Source organism: Salmo salar, chromosome ssa20 (genome assembly GCF_905237065.1).
Source record: "Salmo salar chromosome ssa20, Ssal_v3.1, whole genome shotgun sequence".
Lineage (NCBI taxonomy): Eukaryota > Metazoa > Chordata > Actinopteri > Salmoniformes > Salmonidae > Salmo > Salmo salar.
In genome coordinates, this window is record NC_059461.1 from 87,187,689 (window position 1) to 87,201,088 (window position 13,400).

Consider the following 13,400-nt stretch of genomic DNA (forward strand, 5'->3'; position numbering starts at 1 on the left):
ATCACCAACTACAGAAAGCGTTTGGTTGGAGTCATTTCAGCTAAAGGTGGCACAACCAGTAATTGAGTGAAAGGGGAGAAGAAAAAAAATGACAGAGGCATTGGGTGTTGCATAACGTTGTTTATGAAATATGTAATTGTTGTGACATTTGTTCACTCAGGTTCCCTTTATCAGATCTTCTACACAAAACCTAATATTAGATAACATTCAGTATCCAAAACAAGCAAAAGTAGAGAAAATTAGAAAGTGGGCAAATACTTTTTCACAGCATTGTACATCTACCTCTGTGCCAAATTTGGTTTACTAGGGAGTCCATATTTTCAGCTGGACCCCACACCACTATTATACAGAGAGATTATTTTTCATTCCTCCACACTAACAGACATGGTAAATAGTGTTTTTTGTGGTAACTAGTTCCTTAACAAAGTCCTACAATTTCAGAAGGATAAAATTTTGACCCATTGGCACTTTCACGGTTAAATAGAACCCTTTTGAAATCATTTATTTTCATAAATCATAACTCGAATTTATAGCCCAGTGTCAAAACACCAAATTCATAATCAAAATACTGAAATAGGTTGTTATAATTTGAAAATGTAACATAAAAATTACTCTACACATACAGGTGTCTCATTTGTGTTCAGATGACTTCCTGTAATCAACGTACTCGTCGCCTCATTAGTTAGCTTTCGAGCTGGGGCGATCGGCTAAGAGGCTTGAGGAGGACAGTCACGTGTGTTTTTGAGGCAGAGGTCCCGAGTTCACGCCAGGTATGGGATGAATCGAGAGGAAATTGTACTCGCTAAGCAAGCAGTGTGATGTCCTTTACACATGCAAATGAATCACACACATTGATATGGTATTAAAATCAATGGAACATGGACAGTTTGCTGCTGTTACTCTTTTAAAACAGACAAACCACAAAGAGCTTGGGTATACTAAATATATACTACACAACCTGTAGGGGTCGTCCCCTTCTGGGACAATTTTTACAGCATATAGTCAATATAAAAAAGGAAACGCAACACTTTGTTGATGGGAAAATTTCAACAAATCATCTCTCCACAGGTAGTTGTAAATAGGGACAGGTGTTGGCTCTCATTTGACTGATAGCTTGACTGTCAAATCCCACCATTTGTTTGTGGCCAACAACTTTTAGAAATGAGCCGATTTCTCCTTGCCAATTGAGTTTGAAAATTACAACAGCGCTGCCACGGAGAGTCGCGTATGAAAAGTCAACGGTACTTAACCAAAGATATGAATCTGTTTAAAGAAAACAATTTAGGGTCATCGTTAGGACTATAACGGTTTACATTAATATCACCAATCTGAAGTAAAAAAACTTTTTTTTTTTAAATGGATGTGTAATACCACTCAGTTTTGTGGTGAAAATGAGAACTTGCAAAATATATCCTGAACAAAAATAAACATAACATGTAAAGTGTTGGTCCCATGTTTCATGAGCTGAAATGAAAAAAATCCCCAAAATGTTCCATATGCACAAAAAGCTTATTTCTCTCAGATTTTGTTTACATCCCTGTTAGTGAGCATTTCTCCTTTGCAAAGATAATCCATCCACCTGACAGGTGTGGCATATCAAAAATCTGATTCAACAGCATAATCATTACACAGGTGCACCTTGTGCTGGGGATAATAAAATGTGCAGTTGACACACAACGCAATGGCACAAATGCCTCAAGTTGAAGGAGTGTGCAATTGACATGCTGACTGCAGGAATGTCCACCAGAGCTGTTGCCAGAAAATGTAATGTTAATTTCTCTACCATTAACTGCCTCTAACGTCGTTTTAGAGAATTTGCCAGATCGTCCAAATCGGCCTCACAAACGCAGACCATGTGTAACCACGTCAGCTCAGGACCTCCATATCAGTACTGAGGAGTATCTGTCTTCAATGAAGCCCTTTTGCGGGGAAAAACTCATTCTGATTGCTCCCTAGTGGGTGGGCCTGGCTCCCTAGTGGGTGGGCCTATGCCCTCCTCTATGCACCCCTGCCCAGTCATGTGAAATCCATAGATTAGGGCCTAATGAATTTATTTCAATTGACTGATTTTCTTCTGTGAACTGTAACGCCGTAAAATCTTTGAAATTGTTGCGTTTATATTTTTGTTCAGTATAATAACTAGAAAATGTCCACATTAGGGAAATTAGCACAATATATAATAATTTTATATCGATAACATTAAATAGAAAGTTAGTGAACAGCTACTTTATATTAGGGGCAGGGTTCTAGACACCTTTCTTCCAAAGACCAGTAGGACAACTAAGATGGTAACCTATGAAACTAAGATGGTAACCTATGATTAAAAAAGTAAGCTATTTCATCTAACATATCCAGGAAATGCTGATTTATATTGATGTGCAACCTGTCAAAGTAGGATCCAGAATTATCAGAATTTTTTTTTGCTCTTCATAGAATTTGCCACCATCTGTGTGCATATTGGCCTGTAGGCAATATTAAACACTACCTGTAGAAGTGGGAACTCAAAACACTTAGATAGATTGCTAACTCTAAATATAAGATATTGTTGCTATATAGCCATGATGGCTAATTGGTTCATCTAAATCAGTAAAATGTAGGCTTATGTCCGACAAAGACTTTCCAGCAATAGTCCTAGGTTACCTATTCACTGCAAAATGGCATGCTCTGCTCCACTCTGCGGGTGCATCAAAATCACACTAGGCTACAGCCTACTCTGGCTGTGAAGTGGTACTCACAGAAAGCTCTCTGTAACTAGAACAACAGTAGTTGCTTTGAAAACTGTCTTTTTCCCCACAATTGCATTTGAGCAAAGGTCATACGCTTGTTTCTTCTCATAATGTATCTCTCCCTCCTCTGTGAGCACAATGGGGAGAGGGAGTGAGAGTGGCTCACTCACACAGCAGCCGACAGTGAAACAGGGACAAGGCTGATACTTTCATAGCAGGCATCGTCATAGCAGGCATCATCAACGCTCCATAGGCTATTACTGGTGTTGACCAAATCATGGTTTTAAATCTACAGGAACGTTATGTAGCAAAATAACTGAAAATTCCCAAAATACTTCAGTAAGAAGGTAACGTCTGTAATTTTCAGTTAATCTGAGACTTGTCAGAATCTGGCTATATGATGCAGGGGGGAAAGTGGGAGGTTGGAGCGAGACAACAAATTCAAAGACAGCCTATTTCTCGGTCCTCAAGGGGAGAGAGAGAGACAAATATCTAGTCCATTGTTTACTATTAAACTCCACACTAGTGTTGTTTAACACTTCATAAAGCAGTTTGTGTTTCTTAACCAGGCAAAGCTAAAGAGTAGGCTGGTGACTGGTGGTTTCAGACGAGCCTGCCTGTCCACACTCATTGCTTGCTCACCAGCTGATGTATGCTGCATGTACCAGGTGTGGAGCGTCATTTCCACTGCTAGAGAACAGAACCCATCGCTGCTGCACACACAGTGCTAATATTCTGCTTATCATTTTAGCCTATCCAGTCCAAGTGCAAATAGTCACGAGAAGGAGGTTTGAGTCGCCAATGGTCGAGAAGGATGACCTGGCTTCCACAATCACCCAACCTCAAACCAGTTGAGATGGTTTGGGATGAATTGGACCACAGAATGAAAAAAAGCAGCAACAAGTGCTTAGTATATGTGGAAACTCCTTCAAGACTGTTGGAAAAGCATTCCAGGTGAAGCTGGTTGAGAGAACGCCAAGAGAGCACAAAGCTGTCATCAAGGCAAAAGGTGGCTACTTAGAATCTAAAAATATATTTTGATTTGTTTAACACTTTCTTGGTTACTACATGATTCCATATGTGTTATTTCATAGTTTTGATGTCTTCACTATTATTCTACAATGTAGAAAATAGTAAAAATAAAAACCCTTGAATAAGTAGGTGTCCAAACTTTTGACTGGTACTGAATATAATAATTCAGTATAAACAATAGACTTGTCTGTAAAAAACTGCAACCTGCACTTGTATGTGTTGTGCCGAAGATCTCCCCCCTGCCAGGACCCCCCCGTGAACGCACACACACTCAATTCTTCATTGCTGCGACTTGCTTGCTAGTTGAGATTTCTGCTTTTCACTCCGTTGTCCGTTTCAGCCTGCATTTTACTGATCTTAGTAGCAGCAATGAAGAATTGAGTGTGTGCGTGTTCGCGTGGGGGGGGGATCTTCAGCACAACACCGGCACCTCCCGATTTACAAATTAACCACTAATATTGACGAGTTAGTAAAGAAAGAGAAATATATATTTTTAAATTGGCTTCTTCTATATAAACAGGTCCTGCCTCTCGCTAAATAGCAGAACGCAGATTATTCAGTCGATGTTCTTATTGGTTCTTGACTATGTCGACATCATCTACGTGAACACAGCTGCCACTTCATTAAAGCCGTTAGATGCAGGTTATCATAGCGCACTGCAACTTATTACAGGCTACATTTTGAGTATTCATCCCTGCATTACTAGAAAGTTGGTTGGCCCTCTATGATGTCACGTAGGTTGATACAGTGCCATGTTTTCATTCATAAAGCCCTTTTACCATAAGTCCCACTGTTCGTAATGTCTTTACTAAACTTGAGACATACGAGTCACCACCCACGGTCTGAGGGATGGTTACCTCTTGAAATTCCTTTGGTTTCTACTGAGTTAAGTAAATCAGATTTGAGGTTTTCTTGCACCTTATTTGTGGAATAATCTTCAACATGTTCTTAAATGTGATGTTCTGGTGCCTCTAGGGTAATTCAGAAAGCTGATTGAGGACCTTATTACTGATCAATGTGTTTGTTTTTATTATAACCATATTTTCTTTCTGCTTGCATTTTGTATTTATATTGATGTGTGTATTTTCTGTCATTTCTGTAATTCATCTGCAAAATAGACCTTGGTCTCACTCAGTATGACTCTCTGATAAAATAACAAGGTTAAATAAATAGTAGACAGTAGTAGAACTCTACTAAAGGAAACAGTAGTGCCGGTCAGATAGTAGTCGTCAGTAGAACACTTTATGACTGCTGTCAAACTGCTGGGATATCTTAATCCCACTATCTGAAAACAATAAAGTGGTGCCTTTCAGTACCAATCAGTTCTCTCACTATCAATCATTACTCACCAACATCACCTGCTGCACACTGTCACATTTGGGATAATCTAATCAACAGTCACGTACTGCCCATGTTTAGTTATCCATTGTCATGGATTAGTAAACATGAAGACGTCATGTCTCCGTGTCTGTAACTAAATCAGTGTGAACAGTGACCTCGTTCTATTTTATTCCCACAACCCCATTCATAGCTCCTATCACAGTGTTTATTGGCCTGTAAAGGACTAGGAAGGCTCCATCTCCAATGGCCGTAAAGCTCTCAACAAGCTTCACATTTATTTACATTTTATTGAACCTTTATTTAACTAGGCAAGTCAGTTAAGATCAAATTCTTATTTACAATGACGGCCTACCCCTGGCCAAACCCTATCGACGCTGGGCCAATTGGGCGCCGCCCTATGTGACTCGGGAGTGATACATCCTGGAATCTAACCAGCTTCTGTAGTGACGTCTCTAGCACTGAGATGCAGTGGGATTCAGTATTCAGGCCACTACTGGCCGTCCCTGTAGTGACGTCTCTAGCACTGAGATGCAGTGGGATTCAGTATTCAGGCCACTACTGGCCGTCCCTGTAGTGACGTCTCTAGCACTGAGATGCTGTATTCAGGCCACCACTGGCCGTCCCTGTAGTGACGTCTCTAGCACTGACATGCAGTGGGATTCAGTATGCAGGCCACTACTGGCCATCCCTGTAGTGACGTCTCTAGCACTGAGATGCAGTGGGATTCAGTATGCAGGCCACTACTGGCCATCCCTGTAGTGACGTCTCTAGCACTGAGATGCAGTGGGATTCAGTATGCAGGCCACTACTGGCCATCACTAACAACCTGTTGAAAACCCTGCACCTCAGTGGGATTCAGTATGCAGGCCACTACTGGCCATCCCTAACAACCTGTTGAAAACCCTGCACCTCAGTGGGATTCAGCATTCAGGCCACTATGGGCTTTAACGCTCCCCTTGAGCTGACAAACTTTAAGGGGGTAATCTGCAGTTTGAACAATAACAAAGCCCTGCTACACTGTTTTGGTAAAAAGCTGTGGGATAGGGGCTGGAGAAATGTAACCACTTTCAAATTCATTAACAGATCTATGGATGCAAGGCCTGACCATCCATGATATCCATGTTTTAAGGGAAAGGGGGAACAATGCATTCATCTGAAATGTGTCTTCTGCATTTAAGCCAACCCCTCTGAATCAGAGAGGTGCGGGGGGCTGCCTTAATCAACATCCACGTCTTCATCGCCCAGGGAACAGTGGGTTAACTGCCTTGTTCAGAACAACATATTTTTACTTTGTCAGCTCGGGGATTGGACCCAGCAACCTTTCGGTTATTGGGCCAATGCTCTAGCCACTAGGCTACCTGCCTCTAGCCACTAGGCTACCTGCCTCTAGCCACTAGGCTACCTGCCGCCCAGCTATTTAGTGTTTGTTTACAACTTAAATATTTACAAACATAGGAGCAAAACAATCTTATATTTTGTGTTCTAAATGGGGTACAACAGTTGACCTAAGCTAATGAGAGTATCAAAATGGGTAACGTTAGATATCATTAATATAAAAGTTTTCAAAAATGTAGTAACGCATATTGCCCCTTCGAAGTCTGAAAGCCACATATTAAAATGTGCCATAACATTTCACTTAACTGTATGTTTTAGGGTCGTCGCTGACAGGAAGTAGGCTATACAAGCGCACAAGATTGCAACCGTATGAATAGTAAACAGATTTTTTTTCAATAGCACATCATATCACCATAACATCTGTTGAGATGGCTAAATGCTCTTTACATAACGTTTTAACTCCATTTGATTTGACTGTCTAACTGATTGATAGATTCATTGCTTGCTTGATAGATAGACAGTGATTGCTCTATGAGTTTCTCCACTCACCACTGTCAGTCTTCTTTGTGGCGAAAAGGACAATGAGGGCCAATATGACGATGAAGAGGAGGGAGACGATGGTGAGCAGGCCGATCTCCAGAGAGGTCCAGCGGGGCTTCTTAGCCGATTTAGGGGGGACGGTCTCCACCATGCTCAACACTCCTTCAGCTGCTGGCTGTAACGACTCACCTGAGGGGAGACAAAGAAGGTTAACTCTGAAATAATCTCCTTGAAGAATATAAACCAACTAAACATCTCATAGAAAGATGTGGCAACAACTCAGCTGTAAGAATAAAAGGCCAACCGTCCCATCCCCGTCCCCCAACAACACAATAAAGGTCAACCCCCCCCCCCAACAACACAATAAAGGTCAACCCCCCCCCCCAACAACACAATAAAGGTCAACCCCCCCAACAACACAATAAAGGTCAACCCCCCCAACACAATAAAGGTCAACCCCCCCCAACAACACAATAAAGGTCAACCCCCCCCCAACAACACAATAAAGATCAACCCCCCCCAACAACACAATAAAGATCAACCCCCCCAACAACACAATAAAGATCAACCCCCCCCCAACAACACAATAAAGATCAACCCCCCCCAACAACACAATAAAGGTCAACCCCCCCCCAACAACACAATAAAGGTCAACCCCCCCCAACAACACAATAAAGGTCAACCCCCCCCAACAACACAATAAAGGTCAACCCCCCCCAACAACACAATAAAGGTCAACCCCCCCCCAACAACACAATAAAGGTCAACCCCCCCAACAACACAATAAAGGTCAACCCCCCCCAACAACACAATAAAGGTCAACCCCCCCAACAACACAATAAAGGTCAACCCCCCCAACAACACAATAAAGGTCAACCCCCCCCAACAACACAATAAAGGTCAACCCCCCCAACAACACAATAAAGAGAGAGAAGTGGAAGGGAAAAGATTGAGAATGAGAGATGAATAGAGAGAGAACGAGAGAAAAACAGAGAGAGATAAGTAGCTAAATTCTAAAAGAAAGACAAGGAAAGGGAGGGGGTCACACAGTAAGGTACAAACCTTACAAAAGTCCACAAAAATGGTCCAGATGAAAATATACTACCCTACCTTGTAATGTGTAGCAGAAGAATACAGGCTCCAGAACCAGAAAAGATCAGCTCTGCCTCTCACCAAGTTGTAGTTCAACTCTTCAGCAAAGTGCACGTAGCAAGTAGTAAACTCTTCCTTAGCAGGCAATTAATCCTTGATCCCCGCTTGTCAAGCACACACACACGTTTACAAGCTGGTTCAGTGACCCGAGTCTGCAGAAGGGAGGCTCCTGCTGTTAGCTGGCTGAGATGAGAGCACCCATCCAGGGGACAAAGTCTCTCTGCCTCCCTTTCACACACACACACACACACACACACACACACACACACACACACACACACACACACACACACACACACACACACACACACACACACACACACACACACACACACACACACACACACACACACACACACACACACGATATCTACTTGAAGTAAGGCGTCAGAACGGCTGAATGCGTAGACGGAACAACACTCTCCGTTACTGTTCTACACCTGTAACCTGGACCTATTAAGTGCCTAATGTCAGGCGCATTAGGAGGACAGATAATTGGCCATTACAACAAGGAAGCAGAGAAGACCAGACACTCTGCTTTAGCTGGAACTCATGATAATTCAGATGCTAACTGTTAGATGTGCCATCTCCTCAGGCATCATGTGAACGCTTATGCATTCATTCCTATTCCATCATCCCAGTTGGCTCCAGTTCAATGATTGACTGCCAGGAGTGGCATGTCAGTGCAGCTATATATATTACCTGGAAGAAATGCATTCCATAGGCTGATAATACACAGACAGACAGGAGATCCACAGACACAGATAGAGAAATATGGAGGGATGAGGGTCAATGGGTATTCTGAAAAGAGAAGTGGAGAGAGGCAGAGAGAGAGAGAGGGAGGCAAGGGGAGAGACAGGCAGGGGGAGGCAGAGAGAGGCAGGGGGAGGCAGAGAGAGGCAGAGAGAGAGAGGCAGGGGGAGGCAGAGAGAGAGAGAGGCAGGGGAGGCAGAGAGAGAGAGAGGCAGGGGAGGCAGAGAGAGAGAGAGGCAGGGGAGGCAGAGAGAGAGAGAGGCAGGGGAGGCAGAGAGAGAGAGGCAGGGGAAGAGAAAGAGAGGCAGGGGAGGCAGAGAGAGAGAGGCAGAGGAAGAGAAAGAGAGGCAGAGGAAAATCAGCATTGTTTGACCTACTAATTAGAGCTTACTGTTACTCTAGCCTGCATACTGCACAGCACATAAAACTGTTTCCACACACACACACACAGAAAGGGATTACATATGGTGACGACAGCAGCCATGTGTGCTTTCACAATGTCACACCACGAGGTGTATGTTGAGGGGGGGGGGGGTTTGGGGTCTTGATATGGGGGGGTGCTACATGAGTGTGTGTGTGTGTGTGTGTGTGTGTGAGAGAGTCATAATCCTGCCAGGCACGTCAAGTCTAAGCACTAGGATAGAATGACGTCTGACATATGCAAGAGGTGGGGGGGAAGAGGGAGAGATGTAAGAAGAGAGATGGCAGTTAGCATGTAGGAGTGAGACAGTGGGCCCTCTTACTGTAGGAGTGACTTGTAGGCAGCACTTTTAGTAGGACTATGTCTGACACACAGAAGCATGCACGCACCACACACACTGTTTCGCACACACCTCTGTTGGTGTGTGACGCGTGGGGGCTCCAGATGGGTTTAAGGCTCCACACACAGGCTTTATTTATGATTGTTGTCTGTTACTCTGATGAATGTGAAACATCGCAATGAGACCTCAAAAACCCCTTTAAAATGAAAGTCATGTTTCATTGTAACCACAACACACACACGTAACTTAAGCCTATTCCCAGAAGTTACGGTTCCACTAAGACATTATTGTTAACCATCAAAATGTCCAGATGATAAAAAGTTTAAATTACTGAAATTAATCCTTTGAATAATGGCTAAAGACTATAAAACCATGTAGTCTGAACCCAACACCTACAGGGAATCATTACAATGGAAACGAACATATGTCCATGACTGTCCCCAACACAACAACTCAAACTGGATTTTATTTATAGAAATGACAGAGCTGGAATGAAAATATGTTCACATGTTTTTTTTTTTTTTTAAAGATCCATCACAAAACACATTCTAGTCTGTACGAAGCATGTCCGAATAGAAAACTAGTCCTATTAAAACATCTATTTTGTGAGCAAAAAATAAATAAAAATTTTAAAAAAATCTGTCTACAATTATGACATCAATAAACACATGATCATATCTGGCGAGAGACTGAATGACCAAGGAAATGGAGCCGAATGGGTTTCTGCGACTGAGTTCATTTCCTAACTGTTGCACATCAAAACAAGAGTAAAGAAAACTCAATGGGACGACATGATGATCAACCGGTGAATGCCACTTGTCCCACACACAGACCAAGCATCAAACAGCAATATTTAGAATAGATTTGGCACCGTGTAACCGACTTACCAGGTATCTCTGTCAATTTTCGATCGATGATGTATATGGGCATTACATCAACCAATCAAACGTCTATCAAAGTCAATCAGATGCGCGGAGGGAATACGACCTGGAAATGGATGTTGGTGAGAATGTAGGCTTCCTGTTTATATTAGTTTATTAGGATCCCCATTAGCTACTGCACGTGCAGCATCTACTCTTCCTTTCTCGCTGCCAGTCTGTGGATTTCAAGAACAATCCGCCTCGCTCTTCCCTTGCTGGCAAAGAACGTGAACACACGTTTATCTCGCCTACCTGTTAACTCCACGAGCCTACACCACCCCCGAGCCAGAGTCCAAGACAGTTGTATTTCTATTCTAGATCTATTGAACGGACGCTTCAGCGAGAAATGTAAGATAAATCAACGGAAAGTCTAATGACCGGCGAGTAAACGTGTGACCTGTCAGTGAAGTATCCCGGTGAAGTTCCCACTTAGCGGTTACCGATACGTTGCCTCTCTTTAAGGCAGCGTTTAGAAGTGAGCCTGTCAACGGAGCGGCGAGTAGATGAGGAGCGCCCCACAAGTCGCTCCTAAATAGCTGGTGCGAGCGGATTGCGCCATGAGCGAATAGGCTGCCTATACCGCAGTTCGGTCACTGATATGATGATGGTTACTCCTTGCATTATTCGTTGATCAAACTCCCCTTTCTCAATAACTTGCAAGTTGCAACGAACCTTGGATCGGGGGGGCAGGCTAAAATTGTGTTGTGCAATGACCTTCATTGACTCGTCCTTAGTCTATATCTACAACCATGTTTCCCATCCACAGTTTTTATGTGAATAAAGTCATAAGGTATAAAAATGACAGCAGTGATGGAAACAGGTAGTTTCGGTACAATTTCAATAAATGCCAACAGATCATTTGTTCGTTCGACATAGTGGGATCTTTTTGGTTTGGTAAAATTAATTGTGCGAGAAATGATGGTAGAAACGCCTTTAGGTGCAAGTATTGATATTATAACCATCAGAGCCGGAAGGCCCTATACGCTCCCTACGCAAGTTGCGTAGTGCCCCGCAAATTACGCAATGGCCTCCCCCTCGTGTCAAAGCGGGTGTCAATGTTTACAACTTCGATGAGAGGATGAAGCGGAACTATAACTAGGTCAAAGCGGAACTATAACTAGGTCAAGAAAAGAGAAAAAAAAACACCATGAGAGTGAAGAGTGAAATACGGGAACAGCAATCAAGTAAACGTGTGTTCTCTACTGAAAGAGCTGCTTCCTGTGATTGGCCCTCCTATGTTGAACATAATAAACGGCTCTCTATCCACCGGATGTGTACGAAACTCACTAAAAGTGGCAGTAATAAAGCCTCTCTTGAAAAAAACCAAAAGCTTGACCCAGAAAATATAAAAAACTATCGGCCTATATCGAATCTCCCATTCCTCTCAAAAATGTTAGAAAAAGCCGTTGCGCAGCAACTCACTGCCTTCCTGAAGACAAACGATGTATACGAAACACTTCAGTCTGGTTTTAGACCCCATCATAGCACTGAGACTGCACTTGTGAAGGTGATAAATTACCTTTTAATGGCGTCAGACCGAGGCTCTGCATCTGTCCTCGTGCTCCTAGACCTTAGTGCTGCTTTTGATACCATCGATCACCACATTATTTTGGAGAGATTGGAAACCCAAATTGATCTACACGGACAAGTTCTGGCCTGGTTTAGATCTTATCTGTCGGAAAGATATCAGTTTGTCTCTGTGGATGGTTTGTCCTCTGACAAATCAACTGTAATTTCTGGTGTTCCTCAAGGTTCCGTTTTGGGGCCACTATTGTTTTCACTATATATTTTACCTCTTGGTGATGTCATTCGGAAACATAAAGTCAACTTTCACTGCTATGCGGATGACACACAGCTGTACATTTCGATGAAACATGGTGAAGCCCCAAAATAGCCCTCGCTGGAAGCCTGTGTTTCAGACATAAGGAAGTGGATGGGTGCAAATGTTCTACTTTTAAACTCGGACAAAACAGAGATGCTTGTTCTAGGTCCCAAGAAACAAAGAGATCTTCTTTTGAATCTGACAATTAATCTTGATGGTTGTACAGTCGTCTCAAATAAAACTGTGAAGGACCTTGGCGTTACTCTGGACCCTGATCTCTCTTTTGACGAACATATCAAGATTGTTTCAAGGACAGCTTTTTTCCATCTGCATAACATTGCAAAAATCAGAAACTTTCTGTCCAAAAATGATGCAGAAAAATTAATCCATGCTTTTGTCACTTCTAGGTTAGACTACTGCAATGACCTACTTTCCAGCTACCCGGATAAAGCACTAAATACACTTCAGTTAGTGCTAAACACGGCTGCTAGAATCTTGACTAGAACCAAAAAATGTGATCATATTACTCCAGTGCTAGCCTCTCTACACTGGCTTCCTGTTAAGGCAAGGGCTGATTTCAAGGTTCTACTGCTAACCTACAAAGCATTACATGGGCTTGTTCCTACCTATCTTTACGATTTGGTCCTGCCATACATACCTACACGTACGCTATGGTCGCAAGATGCAGGCCTCCTTACTGTCCCTAGAATGTCTAAACAAACAGCTGGAGGCAGGGCTTTCTCCTATAGACCTCAATTTTTATGGAATGGTCTGCCTACCCATGTGAGAGACGCAGACTCGGTCTCAACCTTTAAGTCTTCATTGAAGACTCATCTCTTCAGTAGGTCCAATGATTGAGTGTAGTCTGGCCCAGGAGTGTGAAGGTGAACGGAAAGGCACTGGAGCAACGAACCGCCCTTGCTGTCTCTGCCTGGCCGGTTCCCCTCTCTCCACTGGGATTCTCTGCTTCTAACCCTATTACGGGGGCTGAGTCACTGGCTTACTGGTGCTCTTCCAT

The 13,400-nt window shown here is 43.0% G+C and overlaps 1 protein-coding gene across 6 annotated transcripts in view; it reads right to left on the minus strand.

Annotated features, from left to right (window-relative positions):
• Positions 1-11,132, minus strand: part of LOC106581480 (neprilysin) — a 45,904-nt gene extending 34,772 nt beyond the window's left edge. Inside the window, exons 1-4 of one of the 6 annotated variants that reach the window (XM_045704051.1) lie at positions 10,528-11,125; positions 9,713-9,796; positions 8,829-8,927; positions 6,984-7,163 (exon numbers count right to left, since the gene is read on the minus strand). In XM_045704051.1, coding sequence (XP_045560007.1) covers positions 6,984-7,125 — 142 coding nt within the window. In that variant the 5' untranslated portion in view covers positions 7,126-7,163; positions 8,829-8,927; positions 9,713-9,796; positions 10,528-11,125. Of the gene's footprint in view, positions 1-6,983; positions 7,164-8,084; positions 8,369-8,828; positions 8,928-9,712; positions 9,797-10,527 lie in introns of those variants that run through there. The other 5 variants (XM_045704046.1, XM_045704047.1, XM_045704048.1 and 2 more) reach the window with 5 other exon arrangements.
• Between the last annotated feature and the right edge of the window lie 2,268 nt (positions 11,133-13,400).